Here is an 11,548-nt window from a genome sequence, read left to right as displayed (position 1 = left end):
CCTCTATTCTACCCCTGTTCCATCTCCATTAGGGTCCATCTATGACTCTAGGCCTTTCTTTCCCCACTGCAATGGGCCCCAACTCACTTCCCTCTTCTGCAGGTTTCTCAGACTTTCTGAGGAGGCTCCAAGATTCATTAGCACCCTCTCACTTATATAACATCTTCAGGATTAGCCTTGGGAACTCTAGGAGATAATAGTGTTATTAATTTGCTATCTTTTCAGGAGCTGGATTTCTCAGATAGAACTTTAAAAAATAGGGATGATAGTAACTTTCTGAAATGACTTCAGAGGTGTCCCAAACACCCTTCTTATGGGCTTCCCATGATATTACTCAGTTTTTTCCAGGATGTAAGATGTTTCATTATATTCACAAAGGTTTCGTTATATTCACAACTTTGAGGCAATGCAGCAATTCCCACATACTTTTCCATGGACTGTTGTATCAGCATCAAATATGGCGTGCTTGATAAAAAACAGATTTCTGGGTCTTTCTGTAGAGGTACTTAAAATGGAGACAGCTGCTGGAAAGTCTTTTAACTACTGTCTCTGTGTATACTTACGATGTGTAGTCATGTTTGGGAACCAGTGGGTGAAGGCATTACAGTTACATTGGCCAACATGATAGCCACTAGCCACAGTGGCTACAAGCACTTGGAATGTGGTTAATCAAATTGAGATGTCCTGTAAGTATAAAATGTTCACTGGATTTCAAAGATTCAGTACATTACAAAAATGTTAAAATATCTCATTAATAACATTTTTATATTGACTACATGTTGCAATAAAAATATTTTAGATATATTGGTTATGCATACTATATTATTAAAATGAATTTTACCTGTTTTATCTTTCTTTTTTTTTTACTTTTTTAAATGTGGCTATTAGAAAATTTTAAATTACATGTGTGGCTCATGTATTTCTATTGGACAGTGCTGTACTAGAAGGGGTTGTTAGAATTCAAATTCCAATTAGGTGAGATTTAGATAATGTAAATATTCAAGAATTAGCTAAGTGTGGTAGTTCATTTGTTAATTCAGTCAATAAATATGTGTCTTCTCTTTGTTCAACCTGCAAGCCTGAGCATCTTTGCAAATCATAAGTTTGATACTAACTCCTCAAAATGCTTTAATGTTTAACTTGCTCTTAGGATAAAGAACTAAAGCTTTATTATGGCCTTACAAAGATCCCTCATAATCTGACCCATATCTTCTCTTCGACCTCATCTCTAATTACCTATCCTTCAGCCAGCAAAAGTAGGCCCGGCTTTCCTAAGGAAGCATTCATTAGGCGCTCCTTCTCTCTGCTGGACCTAAGTCACAGTTTGTGTGTGTGTGTGTGTTTCTTTCAAAGCACTTGTTTCACATTGTAATAATATATTCATGAATATTTTCATTTGCTTAGCATCAGTTTCTCTGCTAGATGGTAAGCTCATCAAGCACAGGGACCTTGCTTTTTTGCTCAGTTTGAATTGCCAACTCAGAGCATAGTCTCTGGTTCACATTATGCAATAAAACATGAAGACATCAAGGATGTGAACACCTATTTGCATCATACGCTGTGCCATTCTGGGTGATTATATGCATTAACATCTATACACTGCCTTTAGGGAGGTCACCATCTAGTGAAGGGAGACAGGCATGTGAAGAGCAATAACAACCCCAGTGAAGCAAGTGTAGAAGACAGAATATGACCGAAAGGGGAAGCAGCATGCATTCCTTTATGGGGAAAGTTAGGAAAGTTTTCCCAAGGAAAACTAACTTGAAGAAAGAATAGGAGGTGGCCAGGAGGACAAGGAGAACTTACCAGGCACAGGAATGAAAACATGTAGTGTCTTCAGGGAACATTAGATAAGTTAGGTATGGCTGGAATGTATTGACTCTGATGAATAAAGAAGGCGAACAGGATGACAGGTAATAAAAGGCCCAGTCACTGTGGCCTTCTAGGCCTTCAGAAAAGGCCTTGAATTTCTTTATTCCATAGGTGATCAGGAGCCAGATTCATTTCCTCAGCTTGGGTTCTAAGGTTGGGACACAGAAGTAGGTGATCAGAGAAGAAACCATAGGTTGGTTCTGGGTATGATTATTCTATAGTGGGGGAGCATGACATACTGTGATTTGTATGGGCCTATTATTACAACACAGATGATTTGTTTCCGAAGAATTGGCTGCATCTATTATTGGCAAAGGCACTATTTGGATGAAACAAATAAATCATGATTCAGGAGGTTCAATCATAATTGATGAACCTTTAGAAGGATCCAACAATTGGGTCATTACTATTAGAGGAATCCAGGACCTAATACAGAAGGCATAACTATTTGTAGCAGAGAAGTATGTGGAATAGCTTTCTAAAAAGATTTTAGAAAAAAAAAATGTAAAAAAAATTTTATTATGTATTTATTTTATGTATGTATTTTATTTTCTTTTAAACACCTGAACCCAGAAGGCAGCAAGTTTTACCAGCCAGAACAACACTTGGTTATAAAACAAAACTAAATAAAGTCTGATTGTTTTAATTTCTCAATTCCAACTATGAAACCAAAAACATTTTGATATCTAGTAATTAAGTTTTGTTCACATTTTTTTTTATTTTTTCATTGTAGGAAGACAAAAACTATAGTATTTTTCTATGGTATACTGAATTGTGTAGGAAATATTTGGGAACAATTAAAAATTATTTTAACTGAATCTTTTATACCGTGTCTGGGCATTTGTTTTGGTAGTTAATGGCTTACCCTCTTTTACAAATTGAACTGTTCCAGTGAGAAAAATTGAATGTCATATCAATAAAGTACAAATAAAGTTTTTATATTCTAATAGTTGAGAGAAATTTTTATCCCTTCATGAAGAATGTTTTTTTTTTTCATGAAACTGGATTTCCAGTGTTTGCTTGAAGAAATTAGAAATTTTTTGAATTTCAACTCTAAATTTGTCCTAAACTCGATACCTAATAAAATCGAGTTATTTTTAATGGCTTGTTACTGAGATCACTTTGCACTTATGTGCAGTCCTAAAATTCCACTGCTGGGTACAGCTGAGACAATAGCTCAGATTCCCCACCGGTCGCTCTTCTCTAGAGGTGCCATTTTTCTAATTTAGCTTTGAATTATACCAGGACTCTGAATCCAAAACCCCCAAATTGCATAATTGTGTACCCAGGCTGAGGTGACAATGACTTAATCATACCTTCAGAGCCAATTACTATGTAGGTCATGTTGAAAAAGTTATGCTTGAATAGGGCAGGGCACAATACATTGAAGGCTTAGCTTACATTTATTTCTGAAGCTATAAAAACTGCTAGTCTTGTATGGGAGGATCAAACTTAACATTTTAGTCAGAAAATGAGTTATGCTGAGGTGCCTGCGGCCAAACCCCATGTTTCTACTTCTCAGGCCATTTCTGTGCCACTAGCAACATTCCTTCTCTTTGTTTATTGTAGTCATCAAATAATAAAAACTTATTTTCTACAGAAAGAACTACTTATATGTTTCATTCCAGGCAAAAAGCAGGGATAGATCTAGGTTTTGTGAAGCCTAAGGCTCACACAATTTAGGGTCCTCTTTACGGAAAACAACTAAAAATTACTATACTATCTGTAAACTTTACAAACATAAATGCCCATGTGAAGACATTTTGAAGGCCACTTTGGGACCCTAAAACTTAAATTTATTAGCTTCACGGTAACTTTGCCTCTATAAAAGCATATTTTAGGTGACCTTGAAAGAGGCAGGAGAAGATGACATATTACACATAGGGAAAAACAATATGAATGATGACTTCTCAACACAAACAGTAGAGGCCAGAGACATTAGATTGACACATCCCAAACTGCAGAAAAAAATGCAACAAAGAATTTTATCTTTAGATAGACAAAACACTCTTTAAAGAAAAAAAAAAACTTCAAATAAGCAAACCCCAAACTAGTAGCATTTTTCAACAAAAATGATGACATTATAGGACAGTAGAGGCATCCTTAGAAAGAAAATGCCTGACAATCTGGACTTCTATACCCAGTGAAATTGTCCTACAGACAAAATTGTTTTTAGACAAACAGAAAACAGAGAACTTGTTAAAGAAATACTTGGGGCGCCTGGGTGGCTCAGTTGGTTAAGCGTCTGACTTCGGCTCAGGTCATGATCTCACAGTTTGTGAGTTTGAGCCCCACGTTGGGCTCTGTGCTGACAGCTCAGAGCCTGGAGCTTGCTTCAGAATGTGACTCCCTCTCTTTCTCTGCCCCTCCCCTACTCATGCTCTGTCTCTCTCTGTCTCTCAAAAAATAAATAAACTTAAAAAAAATTTAAAAAAAAGAAATACTTAAGGGAGTTATCCAGAAGGAAAATTCAAGGAATAAAGGAAGAAAAGTACAAGAAAGTATAAGTAGGTAAATAAAATGAAGTAAGTATTGTCAGTTTAAAATATCAGAAAATAAAAATATCCTATAGGATTCTAAATATGTGCACAATTAAAATAACTGAAAATAACACTCCAAAATGTCTGAGAGATAGATGGAATTAAAGTTTTATAATATCTGTGAGTTGTCTGGAAAATAGAAAAGTACTAATTTATGTAACCTCATTTACCAATCCAAAGGAGGGCAAGAAAGAAGGAGAAAAGAAACAAATTAAACAGATGAGACAAATACAAAAGAATAGTAAGATACCAGGTTTCAATGCAAATATAACAGTAATTACATTAACTAAATAGACTAAATACTCTAATTAAAAGTCTAAAATTCTCAAAATAGATTAAAAATAAACAAAAATATAACCAATCATATGCTGAGTGTAACAGATATGCCTAAACAAAAGGATGAAGAGAGGTTAAAAATAAAAATATGAAGAAAGATATACCATGTAGACACTAAAAACAATAAAGAATTGGTATGGTCCCAAGAATTTACACCATAAAAACTGGCTAACACTATGAAGTAAGATTATTTCTCTTTTCACCCTAGAGAGCTAGTTATTAAACATTTACCAGCATACCTCTGGATAAAGCTATGGTAAATTTGAACGCAACTAATTACAAGTATAAAGCAAAAATGTGGGAGGTAAAAGGAGAAACAGCCATATACATAATCACAGTTGGAGATTTTAACACACTTACTTCCTATAACCAAGAGCAGACAAAAATAAATTTGCCCAATATAGATAAGGAAACAGAATTAGTGACTTAACCAAGTACTCAAAACCAGTAAGTGAGAGGGTTAGAACTGAATTCATGTTTTATGCATCTAAATCCAATATTCCTTCTGCTCTGGTTTTATATTACAAACAACATTTATGATATTTATTTATAATGACCACTGTAATTCCTACATTAATATATACAAATGGGGAGAAAAGGAAGGCACATTTTGTAATTGTATACTGTTACAGTTGCACCTTATTTTTAGAAAGGCTTCGTATTTATTATTAAAATATAAAATGTATTGTCACAAAACAAATTATGGGGATGGCCTGGCTTTAAAATAGATGAATAACTTTATTAAGGAATTCACCACAATGTCCTTTGGTGATAACTATCATGGAGCTTATCATTGGAACACTTAAAATCTTTAATGATGTTGATGACGATGACACTGTTGCTGATGAAGACGATAGCAGCTTTATGCCAGGCAGTTTTATACTTTCCCGTGTCAATATCTTGAATCCACTCAACCACCCAGTGAGAAAGTGTGATAGTTAATTTTATGTATCAATTTGACTAGCTATCGGTGCCCATATTAAAAATTATTTCTGGGTGTGTCTGTGAGGGTATTTCTGGGTGAGATTAGCCTTTGAACCAGTGGATTTAGAGAAGTAAATTGTCCCTCTACCACAGTGTGAGTGAGCATCATGCAATCCACTGAAGGCCTGAATCAAACAAAAGGCAGAGTAAGGGAGAATTTGTTCCTTTTTGCTTTGTCTGCTTGCTTGAGTTGGGACCTCTCATCTTCTGCGGCCCCCACACTGTATTTTAAGCTATTGGCTCCCCTGGTTCTCTGGCCTTTGGACTTTACCGAATTACATCACTGGCCTTCCTGGATCTCTAGTTATAGATAGTGGGTTGTGGGAATTCTCAGCTTCCATAATTGTGTAAGCCAATTCCTTGTAGTAAATTTCCATAAAAAATATAAAATAAAAATATTTTTTATATTATACATTTATAATATTACATGTATATTATATATAAAATCTCTATCTCTATATCTCCCATTGATTCTGTTTCTCTAAGCACCCTAATTCATACAGAATTTTACTTTTATTATCCTCATTTTGCAATGAAGAAACTGAGACAATGAAGAATATATAATATACCCAAAGTCATACAACTAATCCACTTAGTACTCTTAATCACTATACATACTATACTGCCCATGATTATGTTAATTAAAATGTGCTTTAAATTTAATATTTCAAAAACAAAAAAAAACAAAGTAAGGTATTTCTATTTTAAGGTATTTCTATATATATTTCTTAAATGATATCTAGGAAAACTACTTATGTCTCTGAAATACGTTTTTTGGGAGGGAAACAAAAGGTATAGCACATAGACTGAAATTAGAGAACAAACTGGTTTCTTTCATTTAGAATCAACCTACCTCCACACCTTAAAAAAAAAAAAAACATTTCTGAGGCATCTGGGTGGCTCAGTTGGTTAAGCGTCTGACTCTTGATTTCAGCTCAGGTCATGATCTCATGATTCAGGAATTCAAGCCCTGCATTGGGCTCTATGCTGCCGGTGTGGAACCTACTTAGGATTCTCTCTCTCTCTTCCCCTCTCTCTACCCCTCAGGCATTCTCTCTCTCTCTCTCTCTCTCTCTCTCTCAAAATAAATTTAAAACAAAACAAAAACATTTCCATGTTCCTCAAGCAGGATATCAAACATTTTTGCCATAGCCCCATTTAAAAAAATTGTGGTAAAATGTACAACATAACATTGGTCATTTTAGATAAGTTTAAGCGTACAATTCAGTTGCATTAAGTACATTCACATTGGTGTGTTCTATTGTATGTACACACCAAATTTTGTTTATCCGTTCATCTGTTGATGCACATTTGGGTTATTTCCATCTTTTGGCTATTCTGAATAATACTTCTATGAACACATGTGTACAAATATCTGTTTGAGTCCCTTCTTTCAATTCTTTTGGGTAAATACACAAAGTAGAATTACTGAGTCATATGGTAACTCTATGTTTAACTTTTGAGAAACTGCCAAACTATTTTCCACAATGTTTGCACCATTTTACATTCTTACCAGCAGTGTATAAGGGTTCTGCTTTCTTCACATCCTCACCAACCCTTGTTATTTTCCTTTTTTTTTTTTTTTTCTTTTGGATAATAGCCATCGTAATGAGTGTGAAGTGGTATTTGACTATGGTTTTGATTTGCATTTTCCTAATAACTAGTAATGTTGAGTATCTTTTCATTTGTTGGCCATTTATATATCTTCTTTGGAGAAATGTCTGTTAAGTCCTTTGCCCACTTTTTAATTAGATTGCTTGTTTTTTGAGTTGTAGGAGTTTTAAAAAATATATTCTGGGGTATTAATTCCTTTTTCAGATAGATGTTTTGCAAATATTTTCTCCCATTCTGTGGGATGTCTTTTCACTCTCTTGATAGTGTCCTTTGATGTACAGAAGTTCTTAATATTGATGTACTCCAATTTGTCTTTTACTCGTTTTGAACGTGTTTTAGTGTCATATCCAAGAAATAATTGCTAAATCCAATGTTGTGAAGACTTTCCCCTATGTTTTCTTCCAAGAGTTTTATAGTTTTAGCTCTTACATTTAGGGCTTTGATCCATTTTGAGTTGTTTTGTATATGATACCAGATAAGGGTCCAACTTCATTCTTTTACAGGTGGATATCCAATTTTCCCAGCACCATTTGTTGAAAAAACTATCTTTTTCCCATTGAATGGTCTTGGCACCTTCGTTGAAAATCAGTTGACCATATATGGGAGTATTTATTCTGTGCCATGACTTTATTTTGTACAAATAGGAAATAAGCCCTGTAATCCTTTTATAGGTATGTAACAGATGCTTTCCAATAATGTAAACGTACAGAAGGACTATTCCAGAGAGCCATGATATGTAATAAAAGGATATGGTTGGGGTGCCTGGGTGGCTCATTTGGTTAAGCGTCCGACTCTTGGTTTTGGCTCAGGTCACGATCTCATGGTTTGTGAGTTCGAGCCCCTGGGAGTCTGCTTAAGATTATCTCTCTCTCCTTCTCTCTCTGTTCCTCCCCCACCATCTCAAAATAAATAAATAAACTTGAAATAAAAAAGGATGTGATCACAGAAGAAGAAAAACAAATACCACCAAAAAAGATTTAAAGCATATTTTTTATTATAGATAAGTAAGTATGGTTTGCTGTGGCTAAAGATATGTTTATAATGAATGTATAAGCTTTTCTATATACCAAAAGGTATAATATTTCTCTTTTAATACTGACCTAACATTTCTCTGACAAAAAGGGAAGTCTGAATGGGCTGAGCCTATTTTAAATGGCTAAAGACTTTTTTTTTTTCCTGAATGTTGCTTTAAAGACTGGTAAATTGAATTCTTTTAGATCCCAACACATTAAATTTAAGAATAATGAAATAAAGGCAATGAATACTACAAGACATGTAATTCCTACGAAGCAGAAATAATGGTTTTTATAATTTAAAACAGCAGCAATTTCAAAAGATTTGCTGAATTAAAATTTTACAAAATATATATATACATAGTATCATTCCAGATGATCATGGATTTTTAAAAATAGTATATCACAACCCCAAACTCTAACCCAAACCTACTACTGGATGTAGCTGGCTTGTAATATTTTTTACAACAATTTAAAAAATAAAAACAAAAGAAACCTCCCAATTCTCTTGTGCATAAGCACAGGTTACAGTGTGCTGGCTTTGCTTCTATATCCACAAAGAGAATTTTAAAATAGAACAAGGACTTCACATAAATAATGTTTCACTTGTTATTAAGTATGTAACCAAACAAATTAAAATAAGTACTAACAACCAAAACATGTCTTGATGTAACCAGTACATACACTCTTAAAGGATGACAAAGACGAAAAAAGAAATAAAATAGTCTATGAAAGCCACAAGCACCTTGTTTTAGAAAGAGCACCAAGCAACACAAAAAGGCAACACGTAAGAGGTAGTGTACCACCGGCTAAGATGTATATGCCCATCGGGGACCTGAATACAGCTTAGTATTTGGGAAAATAAGACATATTAGACTGTGGCTTGTAATTTTTAGACAGAAGCATTGCACATTTGGGAGCATTAGCCAGTATTGCTTCCATAGTGCTCTGCAGCTCCAGCTGTCTAATGGGTACTTTGCTCTCAGTCAAAAAATATAGGATACCCTGAAGAATTCCATGTTTATAAATTTTCAGTTCTAGGGAATTCTCTAAGAAAGCACAGATCAATATAATTTTTAAAAGAATTAAATACTTTATCAATTATAGTCCTTTAAAAATGCCTTTTCTCCTTCTTAGGAGGAAATCTTTTCTTCCTGAGATTCTTTAAGATTTAGCCAATGCTTTATTCCATGCATTTCACAATGATAGTATCTTTCTGTCTATATTTTTCCCTCTGCAGCAATTACCTGGCCAACAGCAAGAATTCTGAACTAATTCAGAAACCTTAGAGAAAGCATACAGAACTGCTTTCAATGTAGTACTTCCTTTCAGTTTTGAGATGAGGAAGTTTTTGTACTTCAATTACTGGAAGCTGATTAGGGTCCTGGGTGTGAAAAAGGAATTTTGCCTTATGCCAGCTGCCATCTTGAATCTGTAAAACAAGAACAAAGTGCTTTGATAGGTAATTGTGTCATTAGCAATCATTCTCGGCAGACAATGCCCTTCACTGTCAGACAATGCAGCTTAGTTTAAGGGTTAGAGCTAATGAATAGGAAGTCCCTAGAAAGTAAGTGCTGGCACAGAGTTAAGTGCTCAGTGGTTAACAATCACTATGACTAATTGAAGACATGGTTTATTCTTTTCTCTAAATGGCAGTATGTGTTCTGATTTTTCAGTCTATGAGGCTAAGGCTTCTGCTTCTGCTCTCTGTGGATCGGTACAAAGGCTGTTCCTAATATTCCTAATATATTCCTAATATAAGTAACACCCATCTGCTCTGTGTTCCTTTACTTGGGACTGATTCTTCAGGATGGGCATTCTTCTTGGATGAAAGGCAATGAGCGATCTCAACCTTTATGTACTTTAGGTAGGAAATAACCAGAATTGCTTCAGTCAGAAGCAAATTATAATTATGTAAATCATCTTTTAGCTTTCTTTATTGCCAGTCTGTGGTTACTGTTTATATAGTTTCTTTCCTCTCCTCTTTCTAGGCCTTTCTGTTTTTCTTGTATACTATATGCTCTTTTGTTTCTGATAAATTTTACTATGGAACAAAAACACCTGATGATTACGATTCAACAAGATAAAATAGATAAACACAATTGACTAGTTTTGTGAAGCTTTTTATTAAGTTTATTCACTTACTCATTTACTGAATTATTATATAAATTTTAAAATTAGAAGGATCCTTAGAGATTATTTAAGCTATGAATTCCATGTACTAGTCATCAGCTTGGTGTTATAACTAGAACTAGAGTTCTGTGTGTAAGACACCATTAGATTAACTCGTTAAGTCTTTCGAGCAATATTTATTGAGCACTAAGTACAGTTGACCCAGTTGAATAAGATTCAATCCTCTACTTTCTTAAAGTGCTTGGGAAATATGAGGATGAATAAATTAGTTCTGGTGTTTGAATACTAGCAGCTTATACATCTAGTTGGAGAGAGGGGAAACACAAACAAATAGACATAACACAAGACAATATGCCAGAAGTATAATATAAATAATGTAGACAGCAAATGCTGAATTCCTCATTTCCCACTGAAGTACTCAGGGGAAGCTTCATGAGTTCAGAATTCAGAACTTAAGATGGGCTTTAATGTATGCCTAAAGTTGCCACTTGGTTAGAGAGGGAGAGAAGGCATTTCAGAGAAAGGTAATGACATGAATAAAAACAAACATACAAACAAAAAACAGTTGGAAAAGTAGAAGATGGTTGCAAAAATAAGCCTAGCGTGGTGTTTTAGTGCACAGATTTTGGCCTGGAACAGACTTTGATAGAAATCCAGGTACAACCAGTCTCTTTACATACAAAATGTGAAAAATAAAAACCTCACACAGTTGTGAGGATTAAATGAGTTTTCAGTTAAAGTACCTACCAGTATGGTGTGGCATGGGCTTTGGAGTTAAACACACTTGGTGTTTATTTCTTAGTCTTCACTAATTAGCTGGATGACTGAGCAAGTTATTTAACCTCTCCGTGCTTTCACTTTCTTATTATTAAGTGAGACTCCTTTACAAAGCTGTTATAATTAAATAAAATAATGTATGTAATACAGGGTACTTGCTATATAATAAAGCCCTGATAACTAGTAGTAGGAATTATTGATGTTATTATTATTGTTGTTGTTGTCATTATTTCTTCTTCTTCTTCTTCTTCTTCTTCTTCTTCTTCTTCTTCTTCTTCT

At 34.4% G+C, this 11,548-nt stretch overlaps 1 protein-coding gene across 1 annotated transcript in view; it reads right to left on the bottom strand.

Annotated features, from left to right (window-relative positions):
• Positions 1-8,282: 8,282 nt before the first annotated feature.
• COL24A1 (collagen type XXIV alpha 1 chain) overlaps positions 8,283-11,548 on the bottom strand; it is a 390,296-nt gene continuing 387,030 nt past the window's right edge. Inside the window, exon 61 of the mRNA XM_049618486.1 lies at positions 8,283-9,791. Coding sequence (XP_049474443.1) covers positions 9,645-9,791 — 147 coding nt within the window. The 3' untranslated portion in view covers positions 8,283-9,644. The remainder of the gene's footprint in view (positions 9,792-11,548) is intronic.

This window comes from Panthera uncia, assembly GCF_023721935.1.
Source record: "Panthera uncia isolate 11264 chromosome C1 unlocalized genomic scaffold, Puncia_PCG_1.0 HiC_scaffold_4, whole genome shotgun sequence".
Lineage (NCBI taxonomy): Eukaryota > Metazoa > Chordata > Mammalia > Carnivora > Felidae > Panthera > Panthera uncia.
Note: the sequence above shows the minus strand (reverse complement) of the source record. Positions and strands in the feature narration are given on the sequence as shown.